The sequence below is a fragment of the Heptranchias perlo genome, chromosome 29 (assembly GCF_035084215.1).
Source record: "Heptranchias perlo isolate sHepPer1 chromosome 29, sHepPer1.hap1, whole genome shotgun sequence".
Lineage (NCBI taxonomy): Eukaryota > Metazoa > Chordata > Chondrichthyes > Hexanchiformes > Hexanchidae > Heptranchias > Heptranchias perlo.
In genome coordinates this window covers 12,915,780-12,936,022 of record NC_090353.1, presented here as the reverse complement: position 1 = coordinate 12,936,022, position 20,243 = coordinate 12,915,780, and the positions used below count along the sequence as shown (strand labels likewise).

The following is a 20,243-nucleotide window of genomic DNA, read 5'->3' as shown; positions in this document are numbered from 1 at the left end:
TCTCCCGAACACAGGGGTCCTAATGCCAATTGTAGTGGGTCCTTACCATCATCCCAGCTGAGATCAGTTAACTTGGCGTGGACAGGGATGGAGGGAGAGGGGACACACAGGCTGAGGGGAGGAGAGAAAGAGAGAGGTGTCGAGAGAGAGGGAGGTGTCGAGAGAGAGCTATCAAGAGAGAAACAGAGAGGGGTGTCGACAGAGAGAGAGAGAGAGGTGTCGACTGGGGGGGGGGGTCGAGAGAGAGGGAGCGGGGCGTCGAGAGAGAGAGAGGCACGAGATAGAGGCGGCGACAGAGAGGCGGCGACAGAGAGAGGGGTGTTGAGAAAGAGAGAGAAGGGTGTTAAAGGAGAGGGAGAGATGACGAGAGAGAGATGACGAGAGAGAGAGAGAGATGACGAGAGAGAGAGAGAGAGAGAGAGAGAGGAGTGACGAGAGAGAGAGGAGTGACGAGAGAGAGAGGTGAAGAGAGAGAGAGAGAGAGAGGTGACGGGGGGGAGAGAGAGAGAGAGGGGTGACGAGAGAGAGAGAGGGGGGGTGACGAGAGAGAGAGAGGGGTGAGGGGTGACGAGAGAGGGGTGACGAGAGAGAGAGAGAGAGGGGTGACGAGAGAGAGAGAGAGAGAGGGAGAGGTGACGAGAGAGAGAGAGAGAGAGGGAGAGGTGACGAGAGAGAGAGAGAGGGGGTGACGAGAGAGAGAGAGAGGGGTGACGAGAGAGAGAGGGGTGACGAGAGAGAGAGAGAGAGAGAGGGAGAGGTGACGAGAGAGAGAGAGAGAGGTGACGAGAGAGAGAGAGAGAGGTGACGAGAGAGAGAGAGAGAGAGGTGACGAGAGAGAGAGAGAGAGAGGTGACGAGAGAGAGAGAGAGAGAGGTGACGAGAGAGAGAGAGAGAGAGGTGATGAGAGAGAGAGAGAGGGGTGACGAGAGAGAGAGAGAGAGGTGACGAGAGAGAGAGAGAGAGAGAGAGAGAGGTGACGAGAGAGAGAGAGAGGTGACGAGAGAGAGAGAGAGAGAGAGAGGTGACGAGAGAGAGAGAGAGAGAGAGAGAGAGGTGACGAGAGAGAGAGGTGACGAGAGAGAGAGAGAGAGAGGTGACGAGAGAGAGAGAGAGAGAGAGGTGACGAGAGAGAGAGAGAGAGGTGATGAGAGAGAGAGGGGTGACTAGAGAGAGAGCGAAGGCTGACAAGAGAGAGAGATAGAAGGGTCACGAGAGAGAGAGAGGTGACGAGAGAGGGTTGACGAGAGAGAGAGAGAGCGAGGGTTGACAAGAGAGAGAGAGGGGTGACGAGAGTGAGAGAGAGGGGTGACGAGAGAGAGAGGGGTGACGAGAGAGAGAGAGAGGGGTGACGAGAGAGAGAGAGAGGGGTGACGAGAGAGAGAGGGGTGACGAGAGAGAGAGAGAGGGGTGACGAGAGTGAGAGAGAGAGAGGTGACGAGAGAGAGAGGGAGGTGACGAGAGAGAGAGAGAGAGAGGTGACGAGAAAGAGAGAGAGAGAGGTGACGAGAAAGAGAGAGAGAGGTGACGAGAAAGAGAGAGAGAGGTGACGAGAGAGAGAGGTGACGAGAGAGAGAGAGGTGACGAGAGAGAGAGAGAGGTGACGAGAGAGAGAGAGAGAGAAGGCTGAGAAGAGAGAGAGATAGAAGGGTCACGAGAGAGAGAGGTGATGAGAGAGAGAGAGAGAGAGGTGACGAGAGAGAGAGAGGTGATGAGAGAGAGAGGTGACGAGAGAGAGAGGGGTGACTAGAGAGAGAGAGAGAAGGCTGAGAAGAGAGAGAGATAGAAGGGTCACGAGAGAGAGAGAGCGAGAGAGAGAGGTGACGAGAGAGGGGTGACGAGAGAGAGAGAGCGAGGGGTGACGAGAGAGAGAGAGAGAGAGAGGTGATGAGAGAGAGAGAGAGAGGTGATGAGAGAGAGAGGGGTGACTAGAGAGAGAGCGAAGGCTGACAAGAGAGAGAGAGGGGTGACGAGAGTGAGAGAGAGGGGTGACGAGAGAGAGAGAGAGAGGGGGTGACGAGAGAGAGAGAGAGAGGGGTGACGAGAGAGAGAGAGAGAGGGGTGACGAGAGAGAGAGAGAGGGGTGACGAGAGAGAGAGAGAGGTGACGAGAGAGAGAGGGAGGTGACGAGAGAGAGAGAGAGAGAGAGAGGTGACGAGAAAGAGAGAGAGAGAGGTGACGAGAGAGAGAGGGAGGTGACGAGAGAGAGAGAGAGGTGACGAGAGAGAGAGAGAGGTGACGAGAAAGAGAGAGAGAGGTGACGAGAAAGAGAGAGAGAGGTGACGAGAGAGAGAGAGGGGTGACGAGAGAGAGAGAGAGGGGTGACGAGAGAGAGAGAGAGGGGTGACGAGAGAGAGAGAGAGGGGTGACGAGAGAGAGAGAGAGAGGGGTGACGAGAGAGAGAGAGAGGGGTGACGAGAGAGAGAGAGAGGGGTGACGAGAGAGAGAGAGAGAGAGAGGTGACGAGAGAGAGAGGGAGGTGACGAGAGAGAGAGAGGTGACGAGAAAGAGAGAGAGAGAGAGGTGACGAGAAAGAGAGAGAGAGGTGACGAGAAAGAGAGAGAGAGGTGACGAGAGAGAGAGAGGTGACGAGAGAGAGAGGTGACGAGAGAGAGAGAGGTGACGAGAGAGAGAGAGAGGTGACGAGAGAGAGAGAAGGCTGAGAAGAGAGAGAGATAGAAGGGTCACGAGAGAGAGAGGTGATGAGAGAGAGAGAGAGAGGTGACGAGAGAGAGAGAGGTGATGAGAGAGAGAGGGGTGACTAGAGAGAGAGAGAGAGAAGGCTGAGAAGAGAGAGAGATAGAAGGGTCACGAGAGAGAGAGAGCGAGAGAGAGAGAGGTGACGAGAGAGGGATGACGAGAGAGAGAGAGCGAGGGGTGACGAGAGAGAGAGAGAGGTGACGAGAGAGAGAGAGAAGGCTGACATGAGAGAGAGATAGAAGGGTCACGAGAGAGAGAGAGCGAGAGAGAGAGAGAGAGAGAGAGAGGTGACGAGAGAGGGAGAGAGCGAGGGATGACGAGAGAGAGGGTTGACGAGAAAGAGAGAGAGAGAGAGAGAGAGGGGTGACGAGAGAGAGAGAGGGAGATGGTGACGAGAGAGTGAGAGGGAGAGGTGACGAGAGAGAGAGAGGGAGAGGTGACGAGAGAGAGAGGGAGAGGTGACGAGAGAGAGAGAGAGGTGACGAAAGAGAGAGAGAGGTAACGAGAGAGAGAGAGAGGTGACGAGAGAGAGAGAGAGGTGACGAGAGAGAGAGAGAGGTGACGAGAGAGAGAGGTGACGAGAGAGAGAGAGAGAAGGCTGACAAGAGAGAGAGATAGAAGGGTCACGAGAGAGAGAGCGAGAGAGAGAGAAAGAGAAGGCTGACAAGAGAGAGAGATAGAAGGGTCACGAGAGAGAGAGAGAGAGAGAGAGGTGTGTGACGAGAGAGAGAGAGAGAGGGGTGACGAGAGAGAGAGAGAGAGAGAGAGAGGTGACGAGAGAGAGAGAGAGGGGTGACGAGAGAGAGGGGGTGACGAGAGAGAGAGAGGGGTGATGAGAGAGAGAGAGAGGGGTGACGAGAGAGAGAGAGAGGGGTGACGAGAGAGAGAGAGGGGTGATGAGAGAGAGAGGGGTGACGAGAGAGAGAGGGATGACGAGAGAGAGAGAGAGAGAGGTGACGAGAGAGAGCGAGGTTTGATGAGAGAGATAGAGAGATGACGAGAGAGAGAGAGAGGTGACGAGAGAGAGAGGGTTGACGAGAGAGAGAGAGAGAGAGAGAGTGAGAGGGAGAGGTGACGAGAGAGAGAGAGGGAGAGGTGACGAGAGAGAGAGAGGGAGAGGTGACGAGAGAGAGAGAGAGGTGACGAGAGAGAGAGAGGGAGGTGACGAGAGAGAGAGGGAGGTGACGAAAGAGAGAGAGGTGACGAGAGAGAGAGAGAGAAGGCTGACAAGAGAGAGAGATAGAAGGGTCACGAGAGGGAGAGAGAGCGAGAGAGAGAGAGAGAGCTGTGACGAGAGAGAGAGAGGGGTGACGAGAGAGAGAGAGAGGGGTGACGAGAGAGAGAGAGAGAGAGGGGCGACGAGAGAGAGAGAGAGAGGGGCGACGAGAGAGAGAGAGAGGGGTGACGAGAGAGAGAGTGAGGGGTGACGAGAGAGAGAGAGGGGTGACGAGAGAGAGAGGGGTGACGAGAGGGATGGCGAGAGAGAGAGAGAGAGAGAGAGGTGACGAGAGAGAGCGAGGTTGGATGAGAGAGATAGAGAGAGAGGTGTGACGAGAGAGAGAGGGGTGACGAGAGAGAGAGAGGTGATGAGAGAGAGAGGTGACGAGAGAGAAAGGGGTGACTAGAGAGAGAGAGAGAGAGAAGGCTGAGAAGAGAGAGAGATAGAAGGGTCACGAGAGGGAGAGAGCGAGAGAGAGAGAGAGGTGACGAGAGAGGGGTGACGAGAGAGAGAGCGAGGGGTGACGAGAGAGAGAGAGAGAGAGAGGTGACGAGAGAGAGAGAGAGAGGTGATGAGAGAGAGAGGGGTGACTAGAGAGAGAGCGAAGGCTGACAAGAGAGAGAGAGGGGTGACGAGAGTGAGAGAGAGGGGTGACGAGAGAGAGAGAGAGAGGGGTGACGAGAGAGAGAGGGGTGACGAGAGAGAGAGAGAGAGAGGTGACGAGAGAGAGAGGGAGGTGACGAGAGAGAGAGAGAGAGAGAGGTGACGAGAAAGAGAGAGAGAGAGGTGACGAGAGAGAGAGGGAGGTGACGAGAGAGAGAGAGAGGTGACGAGAAAGAGAGAGAGAGAGGTGACGAGAAAGAGAGAGAGAGGTGACGAGAAAGAGAGAGAGAGGTGACGAGAGAGAGAGAGAGAGGGGTGACGAGAGAGAGAGTGGTGACGAGAGAGAGAGAGAGGGGTGACGAGAGAGAGAGAGAGGGGTGACGAGAGAGAGAGGGGTGACGAGAGAGAGAGGGATGACGAGAGAGAGAGAGAGAGGTGACGAGAGAGAGCGAGGTTTGATGAGAGAGATAGAGAGATGACGAGAGAGAGAGAGAGGTGACGAGAGAGAGAGGGATGACGAGAGAGAGAGGGTTGACGAGAGAGAGAGAGAGAGAGAGAGGTGACGAGAGAGAGAGAGGGAGAGGTGACGAGAGAGTGAGAGGGAGAGGTGACGAGAGAGAGAGAGGGAGAGGTGACGAGAGAGAGAGAGGGAGAGGTGACGAGAGAGAGAGGTGACAAGAGAGAGAGAGGGAGGTGACGAGAGAGAGAGGGAGGTGACGAAAGAGAGAGAGGTGACGAGAGAGAGAGAGAGAAGGCTGACAAGAGAGAGAGATAGAAGGGTCACGAGAGGGAGAGAGAGCGAGAGAGAGAGAGAGAGCTGTGACGAGAGAGAGAGAGGGGTGACGAGAGAGAGAGAGAGAGGGGTGACGAGAGAGAGAGAGAGAGAGGGGGGCGACGAGAGAGAGAGAGAGAGAGGGGCGACGAGAGAGAGAGAGAGGGGTGACGAGAGAGAGAGAGAGAGGGGTGACGAGAGAGAGAGTGAGGGGTGACGAGAGAGAGAGAGGGGTGACGAGAGAGAGAGGGGTGACGAGAGGGATGACGAGAGAGAGAGAGAGAGGTGACGAGAGAGAGCGAGGTTGGATGAGAGAGATAGAGAGATGACGAGAGAGATAGAGAGATGACGAGAGAGAGAGATGACGAGAGAGAGAGGTGACGAGAGAGAGAGGGGTGACGAGAGAGAGAGAGAGTGGTGACGAGAGAGAGGGGGGTGACGAGAGAGAGGGGGGTGACGAGAGGGAGGGGGGTGACGAGAGAGAGGGGGGTGATGAGAGAGAGGGGGAGAGAGAGAGAGAGAGGGAGAGAGAGAGAGAGGTGACGAGAGAGAGGGGGGTGACGAGAGAGAGGGGGGTGACGAGAGAGAGGGGGGTGACGAGAGAGAGAGAGAGATGACGAGAGACAGAGGGATGACGAGAGAGAGGGATGACGAGAGAGAGAGAGGGATGATGAGAGAGAGAGAGAGGGATGACGAGAGAGAGAGAGAGGTGACGAGAGAGAGAGAGGTGACGAGAGAGAGGTGACGAGAGAGAGAGAGGTGACGAGAGAGAGAGAGGTGACGAGAGAGAGAGAGAGGGATGACGAGAGAGAGGAATGACGAGAGAGAGAGAGGAATGACGAGAGAGTGAGAGAGAGAGAGTGGTGACGAGAGAAAGAGAGGGGTGACGAGAGAAAGAGAGGGGTGACGAGAGAGAGATGGGGTGACGAGAGAGAGTGGTGATGGGAGAGAGAGAGAGAGAGGTGACGGGAGAGAGGGAGAGAGAGAGGGAGAGGTGATGGGAGAGAGAGAGAGATGACGAGAGAGAGAGAGGAGTGACGAGAGAGGGGTGACGAGAGAGAGAGTGAGAGAAGGGTGACGAGAGAGACCGAGGGGTGACGAGAGAGAGAGAGAGAGAGAGGGGTGACGAGAGAGGGGTGACGAGAGAGAGAGTGAGAGAAGGGTGACGAGAGAGAGAGAGAGGTGACGAGAGAGAGAGAGAGGGGTGACGAGAGAGAGAGAGAGAGAGATGACGAGAGAGAGAGAGAGAGGGTGACGAGAGAGAGAGGGTGACGAGAGAGAGAGGGTGACGAGAGAGAGAGGGGTGACGAGAGAGAGAGAGAGAAGGCTGACAAGAGAGAGAGATAGAAGGGTCACGAGAGAGAGAGCGAGAGAGAGAGAGAGAGAAGGCTGACAAGAGAGAGAGATAGAAGGGTCACGAGAGAGAGAGAGAGAGAGGTGTGACGAGAGAGAGAGAGAGAGGGGGTGACGAGAGAGAGAGAGAGAGAGAGAGAGGTGACGAGAGAGAGAGAGAGGGGTGACGAGAGAGAGAGGGGTGACGAGAGAGAGAGGGGGTGACGAAAGAGAGAGAGAGGTAACGAGAGAGAGAGAGAGGTGACGAGAGAGAGAGAGAGGTGACGAGAGAGAGAGAGAGGTGACGAGAGAGAGAGGTGACGAGAGAGAGAGAGAGAAGGCTGACAAGAGAGAGAGATAGAAGGGTCACGAGAGAGAGAGCGAGAGAGAGAGAGAGAGAAGGCTGACAAGAGAGAGAGATAGAAGGGTCACGAGAGAGAGAGAGAGAGAGAGAGAGAGAGGTGTGACGAGAGAGAGAGAGAGAGGGGTGACGAGAGAGAGAGAGAGAGAGAGAGAGAGGTGACGAGAGAGAGAGAGAGGGGTGACGAGAGAGAGAGGGGTGACGAGAGAGAGAGAGAGAGGGGTGACGAGAGAGAGAGAGGGGTGATGAGAGAGAGAGGGGTGACGAGAGAGAGAGGGATGACGAGAGAGAGAGAGAGAGAGGTGACGAGAGAGAGCGAGGTTTGATGAGAGAGATAGAGAGATGACGAGAGAGAGAGAGAGGTGACGAGAGAGAGAGGGTTGACGAGAGAGAGAGAGAGAGAGAGAGAGTGAGAGGGAGAGGTGACGAGAGAGAGAGAGGGAGAGGTGACGAGAGAGAGAGAGGGAGAGGTGACGAGAGAGAGAGAGAGGTGACGAGAGAGAGAGAGGGAGGTGACGAGAGAGAGAGGGAGGTGACGAAAGAGAGAGAGGTGACGAGAGAGAGAGAGAGAAGGCTGACAAGAGAGAGAGATAGAAGGGTCACGAGAGGGAGAGAGAGCGAGAGAGAGAGAGAGAGCTGTGACGAGAGAGAGAGAGGGGTGACGAGAGAGAGAGAGAGGGGTGACGAGAGAGAGAGAGAGAGGGGCGACGAGAGAGAGAGAGAGAGAGGGGCGACGAGAGAGAGAGAGAGGGGTGACGAGAGAGAGAGTGAGGGGTGACGAGAGAGAGAGAGGGGTGACGAGAGAGAGAGGGGTGACGAGAGGGATGGCGAGAGAGAGAGAGAGAGAGAGAGGTGACGAGAGAGAGCGAGGTTGGATGAGAGAGATAGAGAGAGAGGTGTGACGAGAGAGAGAGGGGTGACGAGAGAGAGAGAGGTGATGAGAGAGAGAGGTGACGAGAGAGAGAGGGGTGACTAGAGAGAGAGAGAGAGAGAAGGCTGAGAAGAGAGAGAGATAGAAGGGTCACGAGAGGGAGAGAGCGAGAGAGAGAGAGAGGTGACGAGAGAGGGGTGACGAGAGAGAGAGCGAGGGGTGACGAGAGAGAGAGAGAGAGAGAGGTGACGAGAGAGAGAGAGAGAGGTGATGAGAGAGAGAGGGGTGACTAGAGAGAGAGCGAAGGCTGACAAGAGAGAGAGAGGGGTGACGAGAGTGAGAGAGAGGGGTGACGAGAGAGAGAGAGAGAGGGGTGACGAGAGAGAGAGGGGTGACGAGAGAGAGAGAGAGAGAGGTGACGAGAGAGAGAGGGAGGTGACGAGAGAGAGAGAGAGGTGACGAGAAAGAGAGAGAGAGAGGTGACGAGAGAGAGAGGGAGGTGACGAGAGAGAGAGAGAGGTGACGAGAAAGAGAGAGAGAGAGGTGACGAGAAAGAGAGAGAGAGGTGACGAGAAAGAGAGAGAGAGGTGACGAGAGAGAGAGAGAGAGGGGTGACGAGAGAGAGAGGGGTGACGAGAGAGAGAGAGAGGGGTGACGAGAGAGAGAGAGAGGGGTGACGAGAGAGAGAGGGGTGACGAGAGAGAGAGGGATGACGAGAGAGAGAGAGAGAGGTGACGAGAGAGAGCGAGGTTTGATGAGAGAGATAGAGAGATGACGAGAGAGAGAGAGAGGTGACGAGAGAGAGAGGGATGACGAGAGAGAGAGGGTTGACGAGAGAGAGAGAGAGAGAGAGAGGTGACGAGAGAGAGAGAGGGAGAGGTGACGAGAGAGTGAGAGGGAGAGGTGACGAGAGAGAGAGAGGGAGAGGTGACGAGAGAGAGAGAGGGAGAGGTGACGAGAGAGAGAGGTGACAAGAGAGAGAGAGGGAGGTGACGAGAGAGAGAGGGAGGTGACGAAAGAGAGAGAGGTGACGAGAGAGAGAGAGAGAAGGCTGACAAGAGAGAGAGATAGAAGGGTCACGAGAGGGAGAGAGAGCGAGAGAGAGAGAGAGAGCTGTGACGAGAGAGAGAGAGGGGTGACGAGAGAGAGAGAGAGAGGGGTGACGAGAGAGAGAGAGAGAGAGGGGGGCGACGAGAGAGAGAGAGAGAGAGGGGCGACGAGAGAGAGAGAGAGGGGTGACGAGAGAGAGAGAGAGAGGGGTGACGAGAGAGAGAGTGAGGGGTGACGAGAGAGAGAGAGGGGTGACGAGAGAGAGAGGGGTGACGAGAGGGATGACGAGAGAGAGAGAGAGAGGTGACGAGAGAGAGCGAGGTTGGATGAGAGAGATAGAGAGATGACGAGAGAGATAGAGAGATGACGAGAGAGAGAGATGACGAGAGAGAGAGGTGACGAGAGAGAGAGGGGTGACGAGAGAGAGAGAGAGTGGTGACGAGAGAGAGGGGGGTGACGAGAGAGAGGGGGGTGACGAGAGGGAGGGGGGGTGACGAGAGAGAGGGGGGTGATGAGAGAGAGGGGGAGAGAGAGAGAGAGAGGGAGAGAGAGAGAGAGGTGACGAGAGAGAGGGGGGGTGACGAGAGAGAGGGGGGTGACGAGAGAGAGGGGGGTGACGAGAGAGAGAGAGAGATGACGAGAGACAGAGGGATGACGAGAGAGAGGGATGACAAGAGAGAGAGAGGGATGATGAGAGAGAGAGAGAGGGATGACGAGAGAGAGAGAGAGGTGACGAGAGAGAGAGAGGTGACGAGAGAGAGGTGACGAGAGAGAGAGAGGTGACGAGAGAGAGAGAGGTGACGAGAGAGAGAGAGAGGGATGACGAGAGAGAGGAATGACGAGAGAGAGAGAGGAATGACGAGAGAGTGAGAGAGAGAGAGTGGTGACGAGAGAAAGAGAGGGGTGACGAGAGAAAGAGAGGGGTGACGAGAGAGAGATGGGGTGACGAGAGAGAGTGGTGATGGGAGAGAGAGAGAGAGAGGTGACGGGAGAGAGGGAGAGAGAGAGGGAGAGGTGATGGGAGAGAGAGAGAGATGACGAGAGAGAGAGAGGAGTGACGAGAGAGGGGTGACGAGAGAGAGAGTGAGAGAAGGGTGACGAGAGAGACCGAGGGGTGACGAGAGAGAGAGAGAGAGAGAGGGGTGACGAGAGAGGGGTGACGAGAGAGAGAGTGAGAGAAGGGTGACGAGAGAGAGAGAGAGGTGACGAGAGAGAGAGAGAGGGGTGACGAGAGAGAGAGAGAGAGAGAGATGACGAGAGAGAGAGAGAGAGGGGTGACGAGAGAGAGAGGGTGACGAGAGAGAGAGGGTGACGAGAGAGAGAGGGGTGACGAGAGAGAGAGAGAGAAGGCTGACAAGAGAGAGAGATAGAAGGGTCACGAGAGAGAGAGCGAGAGAGAGAGAGAGAGAAGGCTGACAAGAGAGAGAGATAGAAGGGTCACGAGAGAGAGAGAGAGAGAGAGGTGTGACGAGAGAGAGAGAGAGAGGGGTGACGAGAGAGAGAGAGAGAGAGAGAGGTGACGAGAGAGAGAGAGAGGGGTGACGAGAGAGAGAGGGGTGACGAGAGAGAGAGAGGGGTGACGAAAGAGAGAGAGAGGTAACGAGAGAGAGAGAGAGGTGACAAGAGAGAGAGAGAGGTGACGAGAGAGAGAGAGAGGTGACGAGAGAGAGAGGTGACGAGAGAGAGAGAGAGAAGGCTGACAAGAGAGAGAGATAGAAGGGTCACGAGAGAGAGAGCGAGAGAGAGAGAGAGAGAAGGCTGACAAGAGAGAGAGATAGAAGGGTCACGAGAGAGAGAGAGAGAGAGAGAGAGGTGTGACGAGAGAGAGAGAGAGAGGGGTGACGAGAGAGAGAGAGAGAGAGAGAGAGAGGTGACGAGAGAGAGAGAGAGGGGTGACGAGAGAGAGAGGGGTGACGAGAGAGAGAGAGGGGTGACGAGAGAGAGAGAGAGGGGTGACGAGAGAGAGAGAGAGGGGTGACGAGAGAGAGAGAGGGGTGATGAGAGAGAGAGGGGTGACGAGAGAGAGAGGGATGACGAGAGAGAGAGAGAGGTGACGAGAGAGAGCGAGGTTTGATGAGAGAGATAGAGAGATGACGAGAGAGAGAGAGAGGTGACGAGAGAGAGAGGGTTGACGAGAGAGAGAGAGAGAGAGAGAGAGTGAGAGGGAGAGGTGACGAGAGAGAGAGAGGGAGAGGTGACGAGAGAGAGAGAGGGAGAGGTGACGAGAGAGAGAGAGAGGTGACGAGAGAGAGAGAGGGAGGTGACGAGAGAGAGAGGGAGGTGACGAAAGAGAGAGAGGTGACGAGAGAGAGAGAGAGAAGGCTGACAAGAGAGAGAGATAGAAGGGTCACGAGAGGGAGAGAGAGCGAGAGAGAGAGAGCTGTGACGAGAGAGAGAGAGGGGTGACGAGAGAGAGAGAGAGGGGTGACGAGAGAGAGAGAGAGAGGGGCGACGAGAGAGAGAGAGAGAGAGGGGCGACGAGAGAGAGAGAGAGGGGTGACGAGAGAGAGAGTGAGGGGTGACGAGAGAGAGAGAGGGGTGACGAGAGAGAGAGGGGTGACGAGAGGGATGGCGAGAGAGAGAGAGAGAGAGAGAGGTGACGAGAGAGAGCGAGGTTGGATGAGAGAGATAGAGAGAGAGGTGTGACGAGAGAGAGAGGGGTGACGAGAGAGAGAGAGGTGATGAGAGAGAGAGGTGACGAGAGAGAGAGGGGTGACTAGAGAGAGAGAGAGAGAGAAGGCTGAGAAGAGAGAGAGATAGAAGGGTCACGAGAGGGAGAGAGCGAGAGAGAGAGAGAGGTGACGAGAGAGGGGTGACGAGAGAGAGAGCGAGGGGTGACGAGAGAGAGAGAGAGAGAGAGGTGACGAGAGAGAGAGAGAGAGGTGATGAGAGAGAGAGGGGTGACTAGAGAGAGAGCGAAGGCTGACAAGAGAGAGAGAGGGGTGACGAGAGTGAGAGAGAGGGGTGACGAGAGAGAGAGAGAGAGGGGTGACGAGAGAGAGAGGGGTGACGAGAGAGAGAGAGAGAGAGGTGACGAGAGAGAGAGGGAGGTGACGAGAGAGAGAGAGAGAGAGGTGACGAGAAAGAGAGAGAGAGAGGTGACGAGAGAGAGAGGGAGGTGACGAGAGAGAGAGAGAGGTGACGAGAAAGAGAGAGAGAGAGGTGACGAGAAAGAGAGAGAGAGGTGACGAGAAAGAGAGAGAGAGGTGACGAGAGAGAGAGAGAGAGGGGTGACGAGAGAGAGAGGGGTGACGAGAGAGAGAGAGAGGGGTGACGAGAGAGAGAGAGAGGGGTGACGAGAGAGAGAGGGGTGACGAGAGAGAGAGGGATGACGAGAGAGAGAGAGAGAGAGAGAGGTGACGAGAGAGAGCGAGGTTTGATGAGAGAGATAGAGAGATGACGAGAGAGAGAGAGAGGTGACGAGAGAGAGAGGGATGACGAGAGAGAGAGGGTTGACGAGAGAGAGAGAGAGAGAGAGAGAGGTGACGAGAGAGAGAGAGGGAGAGGTGACGAGAGAGTGAGAGGGAGAGGTGACGAGAGAGAGAGAGGGAGAGGTGACGAGAGAGAGAGAGGGAGAGGTGACGAGAGAGAGAGGTGACAAGAGAGAGAGAGGGAGGTGACGAGAGAGAGAGGGAGGTGACGAAAGAGAGAGAGGTGACGAGAGAGAGAGAGAGAAGGCTGACAAGAGAGAGAGATAGAAGGGTCACGAGAGGGAGAGAGAGCGAGAGAGAGAGAGAGAGCTGTGACGAGAGAGAGAGAGGGGTGACGAGAGAGAGAGAGAGAGGGGTGACGAGAGAGAGAGAGAGAGAGAGGGGGGCGACGAGAGAGAGAGAGAGAGAGGGGCGACGAGAGAGAGAGAGAGAGAGGGGTGACGAGAGAGAGAGAGAGAGGGGTGACGAGAGAGAGAGTGAGGGGTGACGAGAGAGAGAGAGGGGTGACGAGAGAGAGAGGGGTGACGAGAGGGATGACGAGAGAGAGAGAGAGAGGTGACGAGAGAGAGCGAGGTTGGATGAGAGAGATAGAGAGATGACGAGAGAGATAGAGAGATGACGAGAGAGAGAGATGACGAGAGAGAGAGGTGACGAGAGAGAGAGGGGTGACGAGAGAGAGAGAGAGTGGTGACGAGAGAGAGGGGGGTGACGAGAGAGAGGGGGGTGACGAGAGGGAGGGGGGTGACGAGAGAGAGGGGGATGATGAGAGAGAGGGGGAGAGAGGGAGAGAGAGGGAGAGAGAGAGAGAGGTGACGAGAGAGAGGGGGGTGACGAGAGAGAGGGGGGTGACGAGAGAGAGGGGGGTGACGAGAGAGAGGGGGGTGATGAGAGAGAGGGGGAGAGAGAGAGAGAGAGGGAGAGAGAGAGAGAGGTGACGAGAGAGAGATGGGGTGACGAGACAGAGAGCGAAGAAGAGGGGTGACGTGAGAGAGAGAGAGAGGTGACGAGAGAGAGGGGGGTGACGAGAGAGAGATGGGGTGACGAGAGAGAGAGTGGTGACGAGAGAGAGAGAGAGATGACGAGAGACAGAGGGATGACGAGAGAGAGGGATGACGAGAGAGAGAGAGGGATGATGAGAGAGAGAGAGAGGGATGACGAGAGAGAGAGAGAGGTGACGAGAGAGAGAGAGGTGACGAGAGAGAGGTGACGAGAGAGAGAGAGGTGACGAGAGAGAGAGAGGTGACGAGAGAGAGAGAGAGGGATGACGAGAGAGAGGAATGACGAGAGAGAGAGAGGAATGACGAGAGAGTGAGAGAGAGAGAGTGGTGACGAGAGAAAGAGAGGGGTGACGAGAGAAAGAGAGGGGTGACGAGAGAGAGATGGGGTGACGAGAGAGAGTGGTGATGGGAGAGAGAGAGAGAGAGGTGACGGGAGAGAGGGAGAGAGAGAGGGAGAGGTGATGGGAGAGAGAGAGAGATGACGAGAGAGAGAGAGGAGTGACGAGAGAGGGGTGACGAGAGAGAGAGTGAGAGAAGGGTGACGAGAGAGACCGAGGGGTGACGAGAGAGAGAGAGAGAGAGAGGGGTGACGAGAGAGGGGTGACGAGAGAGAGAGTGAGAGAAGGGTGACGAGAGAGAGAGAGAGGTGACGAGAGAGAGAGGGGTGACGAGAGAGAGAGAGAGAGAGATGACGAGAGAGAGAGAGAGGGGTGACGAGAGAGAGAGGGTGACGAGAGAGAGAGGGTGACGAGAGAGAGAGGGGTGACGAGAGAGAGAGAGAGATGACGAGAGACAGAGGGATGACGAGAGAGAGGGATGAAGAGAGAGAGAGAGGGATGATGAGAGAGAGAGAGAGGGATGACGAGAGAGAGAGAGAGGTGACGAGAGAGAGAGAGGTGTGACGAGAGAGAGAGAGGTGACGAGAGAGAGGTGACGAGAGAGAGAGAGCTGACGAGAGAGAGAGAGGTGACGAGAGAGAGAGAGAGGGATGACGAGAGAGAGGAATGACGAGAGAGAGAGAGGAATGACGAGAGAGTGAGAGAGAGAGAGTGGTGACGAGAGAAAGAGAGGGGTGACGAGAGAAAGAGAGGGGTGACGAGAGAAAGAGAGGGGTGACGAGAGAGAGAGAGAGGTGACGGGAGAGAGAGAGAGGTGACGGGAGAGAGAGAGAGAGGTGATGGGGGAGAGAGAGAGAGAGGTGACGAGAGAGAGAGAGGTGACGGGAGAGAGAGAGAGAGAGAGAGGTGACGGGAGAGAGAGAGAGAGAGAGGTGACGGGAGAGAGAGGTGGCGAGAGAGAGATAGAGGTGACGAGAGAGAGAGAGAGAGGTGACGAGAGAGAGAGTGGGGGGTGATGAGAGAGGGGTGATGAGAGAGAGAGGCGTGACGAGAGAGAGAGAGCGAGGGGGCGTCCAGGGAGTGAGGGAGAGGGGGCGTCGAGGGAGTGAGGGAGAGGGGGCGTCGAGGGAGTGAGGGAGAGGGGGCGTCGAGGGAGTGAGGGAGAGGGGGCGTCGAGGGAGTGAGGGAGAGGGGGCGTCGAGGGAGTGAGGGAGAAGGGGCATCGAGGGAGGGAGGGAGTCGAGGGAGGGAGGGAGAGGTGGCGTCGAGGGAGAGAGGGAGTCGAGGGAGGGAGGGAGAGGGGGCGTCGAGGGAGGGAGGGAGAGGGGGCGTCGAGGGAGGGAGGGAGAGGGGGCGTCGAGGGAGGGAGGGAGAGGGGGGCGTCGAGGGAGGGAGGGAGAGGGGGGCGTCGAGGGAGGGAGGGAGAGGGGGGCGTCGAGGGAGGGAGGGAGAAGGGGGCGTCGAGGGAGGGAGGGAGAGGGGGGCGTCGAGGGAGGGAGGGAGAGGGGGCGTCGAGGGAGGGAGGGAGAGGGGGGCGTCGAGGGAGGGAGGGAGGGAGAGGGGGGCGTCGAGGGAGGGAGGGAGAGGGGGTCGTCGAGGGAGGGAGGGAGAGGGGGTCGTCGAGGGAGGGAGGGAGAGGGGGGCGTCGAGGGAGGGAGGGAGAGGGGGAAGTCAAGGGAGGGGCGCCGAGAGATAGAGAGAGAGAGGAGCGCTGAGAGAGAGAGAGGCGTCGAGAGATAGAGAGAGGCGCGAGAGATAGAGAGAGAGGCGTCGAGAGATAGAGAGAGGCGTCGAGAGATAGAGAGGCGTAGAGAGAGAGAGAGAGAGGCGTCGAGAGAAAGAGAGAAAGAGAGAGAGTTGTTGAGAGATAGAGAGAGAGGCGTCGAGAGATATAGAGAGAGGCGTCGAGAGAAAGAGAGAAAGAGAGAGAGGCGTCGAGAGATATAGAGAGGCGTCGAGAGATAGAGAGAGAGTTGTCGAGAGATAGAGAGAGAGGCGTCGAGAGATAGAGAGAGAGGCGTCGAGAGATATAGAGAGGCGTCGAGAGATAGAGAGAGAGGCGTCGAGAGATAGAGAGAGAGGCGTCAAGAGATAGAGAGGCGTCGAGAGATATAGAGAGGCGTCGAGAGATAGAGAGAGAGGCGTCGAGAGATAGAGAGAGAGGCGTCAAGAGATAGAGAGGCGTCGAGAGATATAGAGAGGCGTCGAGAGATAGAGAGAGAGGCGTCGAGAGATAGAGAGAGGCGTCGAGAGATAGAGAGAGACGTCGAGAGATAGAGAGAGAGGCGTCGAGAGAGAGAGAGAGAGGCGTCGAGAGATAGAGAGAGAGGCGTCGAGAGAGAGAGAGAGGCGTCGAGAGATAGAGAGAGAGGCGTCGAGAGAGAGAGAGAGGCGTCGAGAGATAGAGAGAGAGGCGTCGAGAGATAGAGAGAGAGGCGTCGAGAGAGAGAGAGAGAGAGGCGTCGAGAGATAGAGAGAGAGGCGTCGAGAGATAGAGAGAGGCGTCGAGAGAGAGAGAGAGGCGTCGAGAGAGAGAGAGAGAGGCGTCGAGAGATAGAGAGAGAGGCGTCGAGAGATAGAGAGAGAGGCGTCGAGAGATAGAGAGAGAGGCGTCGAGAGATAGAGAGAGAGGCGTCGAGAGATAGAGAGAGAGGCGTCGAGAGATAGAGAGAGGCGTCGAGAGATAGAGAGAGAGGCGTCGAGAGATAGAGAGAGAGGCGTCGAGAGATAGAGAGAGAGGCGTCGAGAGATAGAGAGAGAGGCGTCGAGAGATAGAGAGAGGCGTCGAGAGATAGAGAGAGAGGCGTCGAGAGATAGAGAGAGGCGTCGAGAGATAGAGAGAGAGGCGTCGAGAGATAGAGAGAGGCGTCGAGAGATAGAGAGAGGCGTCGAGAGATAGAGAGAGAGGCGTCGAGAGATAGAGAGAGAGGCGTCGAGAGATAGAGAGAGGCGTCGAGAGATAGAGAGAGGCGTCGAGAGATAGAGAGAGGCGTCGAGAGATAGAGAGAGAGAGAGGCGTTGAGAGATAGAGAGAGGCGTCGAGAGAGAGAGGCGTCGAGAGATAGAGAGAGAGAGAGGCGTTGAGAGAGAGAAGGGCGAGGGGGAGGCAGAGGGAGGGTGCGAGGGGGAGGCAGAGGGAGGGCGCGAGGCGGAGTCAGGGCGCGAGGGGGAGGCAGAAGGAGGGCGCGAGGTGGAGGCAGAGGGAGGGCGCGAGGCGGAGGCAGGGCGCGAGGGGGAGGCAGAAGGAGGGCGCGAGGGGGAGGCAGCGGGAGGGCGCGAGGCGGAGGCAGAGGGAGGGCGCGAGGCGGAGGCAGGGCGCGAGGGGGAGGCAGAAGGAGGGCGCGAGGCGGAGGCAGAGGGAGGGCGCGAGGCGGAGGCAGAGGGAGGGAAGTCACACTAGGTTGTTGAGGCTCAGCCTCCTCACTAACACATCAGGTGGAACCCATTTCTCGGCAGGTATCTCACCCTTGGCGAGAGCTGAGAAAATGCAGCCCCAGTCACCTTAATTATTAACCATGTGATGTTTGGCATTGTCCAGAAGTTTCACACAAAAAAAAATCCCACAGATAAAAAGTATCAGGGGGCTTGGAATGAGCGCAGTGATGGGTTTGGCTGTACTCACAGTCTCGGACTTGCCCTTCGCCTCCTCGGTGCCCAGTATCTTTGCCCGGTTGCCGAGGTCGGTGCTGTCCACTTTGATGAGCCGGTGCTTGGGAGACACGTACTTGATGTCGGGGGAGGCTGGTTTCTGGTGCTGGGAGGAGGGTGCGGGCGGTTGCTCGCCCTCCGAAGCCCTGGCTCTGCTCTCGCTCTCCTCGTACGGATCCTCGAAGTCCAGGTTCCTCTGGGCTCGGTAAGCTTTGAGGATTTCGCTCTCGCTGTAGTCGGGTTTGGGAGGCTGAGGAGGGACCCTGCGGCTCCCGAAACTCAAGTAATCCTTCAACCACTTGGCCATTTCTGGCGCTGGGAAATTCGCTTTGAAATTAACCAGCAAAAAAAAAAATTGTGTTAATTTCAAGGAGAAATCAACCGGCGGTGACCCAGCAACCGGCTTATAAAAATATACAATGCGGTAAATAAAATTAAAACAGGTCAATCAAAAATCTTCTAAACCAATTTCCCAAATCAGTGCAAGTCTCTATTTTAACTTTCAATTTCATATTTGTTTTTTAAAAAAAGTTAATAGGGATGCAAAATGTTGCAACGAATAATTCAGGCAAAGATTTTGTTTTGTGTATGTGTTAAAACAAACCCATAATAGTCACTGTGCCCAGCCAAGATCGTCCTGAGATCGAGAGTTGGTTTACCTGCTCGCTGCTGCTTGCAGTAATGTGACCTCGTCCCTTCGCTTCCTGTCTCCCCCTCAAATTCACAAACTCGAATGCAATGTTTCGGAGACTTAAGCAGGCTGCAGTTTGCAGCGACTGAGGGAGAGAGACTCTGGGGGGGTTGCAGTCAGCTCCGCGGGGCTGGTTTCAGGAGCTCTCTCTCTTTCTCTCTGTGTAGCTCCAAGGTGTGAAACATCCAGCAGCAGCTCACGGGCACATGTCTTGCTCGCTCTCTCTTTTCATTAAAGGGGAAGAACACCTCCTCCCTTGGGCAGATGGCTCTATTGGCCGACACAAAAAAAATAATAAACTTCTGCCACACGAGGAGGGGAAACAAAAGCCATTTGCTGAGCAGCTTCCCCAACAGTCAGCCACTTTCAATCAGTAAAAAGGAGGAACTCTTCAAGCTTTTTTAAAATGTGTAATTTGACAGTGTTCTACTTTCAAAAAAGTAATAAATGCTCATTCTGATGAAAGGTCATGGAGCTGAAACGTTTTTCTCTCCACAAATGCTGCCTGATCTGCAGAGTGTTTTCCAACATTTTCTGTTTTTATTTCAGATTTCCAACATCCGCAGTATTTTGTAATAAATGGTCATTATCAGATTAATTATCACATTGAAATGTGTCGAAGAGCTTTAGGCAGGTGCTGTTTTGTAGGCAGATGCCCGCCTAAGGATTTGAGCACGTAATCGAGGCTGGTACTTCAGTGCCTTACTAAACGGGTGCAGAGGAGTCAGCTTTCGGATAGGACATTAAACCGAGTCCCCGCCTGCTTGTTCTGACGGGTGTTTAGGATCCAGTACCTTTGCAGAAGAGCAGGGAGATCCCCTGGGTGTCCTGGCCAACATTTCTCCCTCAACCAGCCATCACCAAAAACAGATTGACTGATTGTTTATCTCGTTGCTGCCTGTAGGACCTTGCTGTGCACAAAATGGCCACTGAATTCACCTACGTAACAGTGACCGCAGCCCAAAAGAAACAACTCATGCTTTGTGATATTTTGAAAAGATGCTATACGAATGCAAATTTGTAAATGGTTTGTCAAAAGGAATATTATAAATAAAATAGTATTTCCAAGTTCTTTGCTAGACCATGAAGGAAACTTATTTGAAAACGGCCATCATTTTGTTTGCCCTTTTTTCTTAAATGTATCTGCTCTCTGCTTCTTTTATAACTAAAAAGATCCACCATTTAATATTATAGCAATAATGATCTCCTTCCACCCCGACCTGTCCCAAGGATACGGACTCTTGCTTTGGTATAATTCCACAGATGCCAGTCCCTGACTGGTACCAAGCCACAGAGGCTAGAGTTCATGGGCAACAGATTATTGAGCTGGGGGCGGGAGGGTGCGAACATCATAGCCGAGTTTATCATGTTTAGCAAATTTTTAAATAGTGCTGTACTTTGAGTTTCCCTACAACCCTCCAAGAACCCTGCATTCCCCCAACTCTGACCTCTTATGAATTCCCCTCTTCCTTCGCCCCACCATTGGCGGGCAGTGCCTTCAGCCGTCTAGGCCCTAAACTCTGGAATTCCCTCCCTACACCTCTTCGCCTCTCCACCTTTAAGATTCTGCTTAAAACCTACCTCTTTGACCAACCTGTTCTAATGTCTCCTTCTTTAGCTCAGTGTCAATCTTTGTCTGATTACTCTCCTGTGAAGCGCCTTAGGACGTTTTACTACGTTAAGGGTGCTGTATAATTGCAAGTTGTTGTTGTCATCAAAGGCAACCTTATAAAAAAGACTTGCATTTATATAGTGCCTTTCACGACCTCAGGATGTCCCAAAGCGCTTCACAGCCAATTAAGTACTTTTGAAGCGTAGTCACTGTTGTAATGTAGGAAAAGCAGCAGCCAGCATGCGCATAGCAAGATCCCACAAACAGCAATGAGATAAATAACCAAATAATCTGTTTTAGTGATGTTGGTTGAGGGATAAATATTGGCCGGGCCACCAGGGAGAACTTCTCCGCTCTTCTTCAAAATAGTGCCGTGGGATCTTTTACGTCCACCTGAGAGGGCAGATGGGGGCCTCGGTTTAATGTCTCATCCAAAAGACAGCACCTCCGACAGTGCCGCACTCCCTCAGTACTGCACTGGAGTGTCATCCTAGATTATGGACTCAAGTCTCTGGAGTGGGACTATGAACCCACAACCTTCTGACTCAGAGACAAGAATGCTACCCACTGAGCCACAGCTGACAGAGTTGGTAAGGTAAAGGTAAGCTAAATTACAGCAC

General features: G+C 55.1%; 1 protein-coding gene across 2 annotated transcripts in view; it reads right to left on the bottom strand.

Moving 5' to 3' along the window:
- LOC137299398 (SH2 domain-containing adapter protein F-like) overlaps positions 1-18,692 on the bottom strand; it is a 196,094-nt gene extending 177,402 nt beyond the window's left edge. The window contains exons 1-2 of one of the 2 annotated variants that reach the window (XM_067968108.1): positions 17,980-18,692; positions 17,295-17,647 (exon numbers count right to left, since the gene is read on the bottom strand). In XM_067968108.1, coding sequence (XP_067824209.1) covers positions 17,295-17,627 — 333 coding nt within the window. In that variant the 5' untranslated portion in view covers positions 17,628-17,647; positions 17,980-18,692. The remainder of the gene's footprint in view (positions 1-17,294; positions 17,648-17,979) is intronic. The other variant, XM_067968107.1, reaches the window with a different exon arrangement.
- Positions 18,693-20,243: the final 1,551 nt, after the last annotated feature.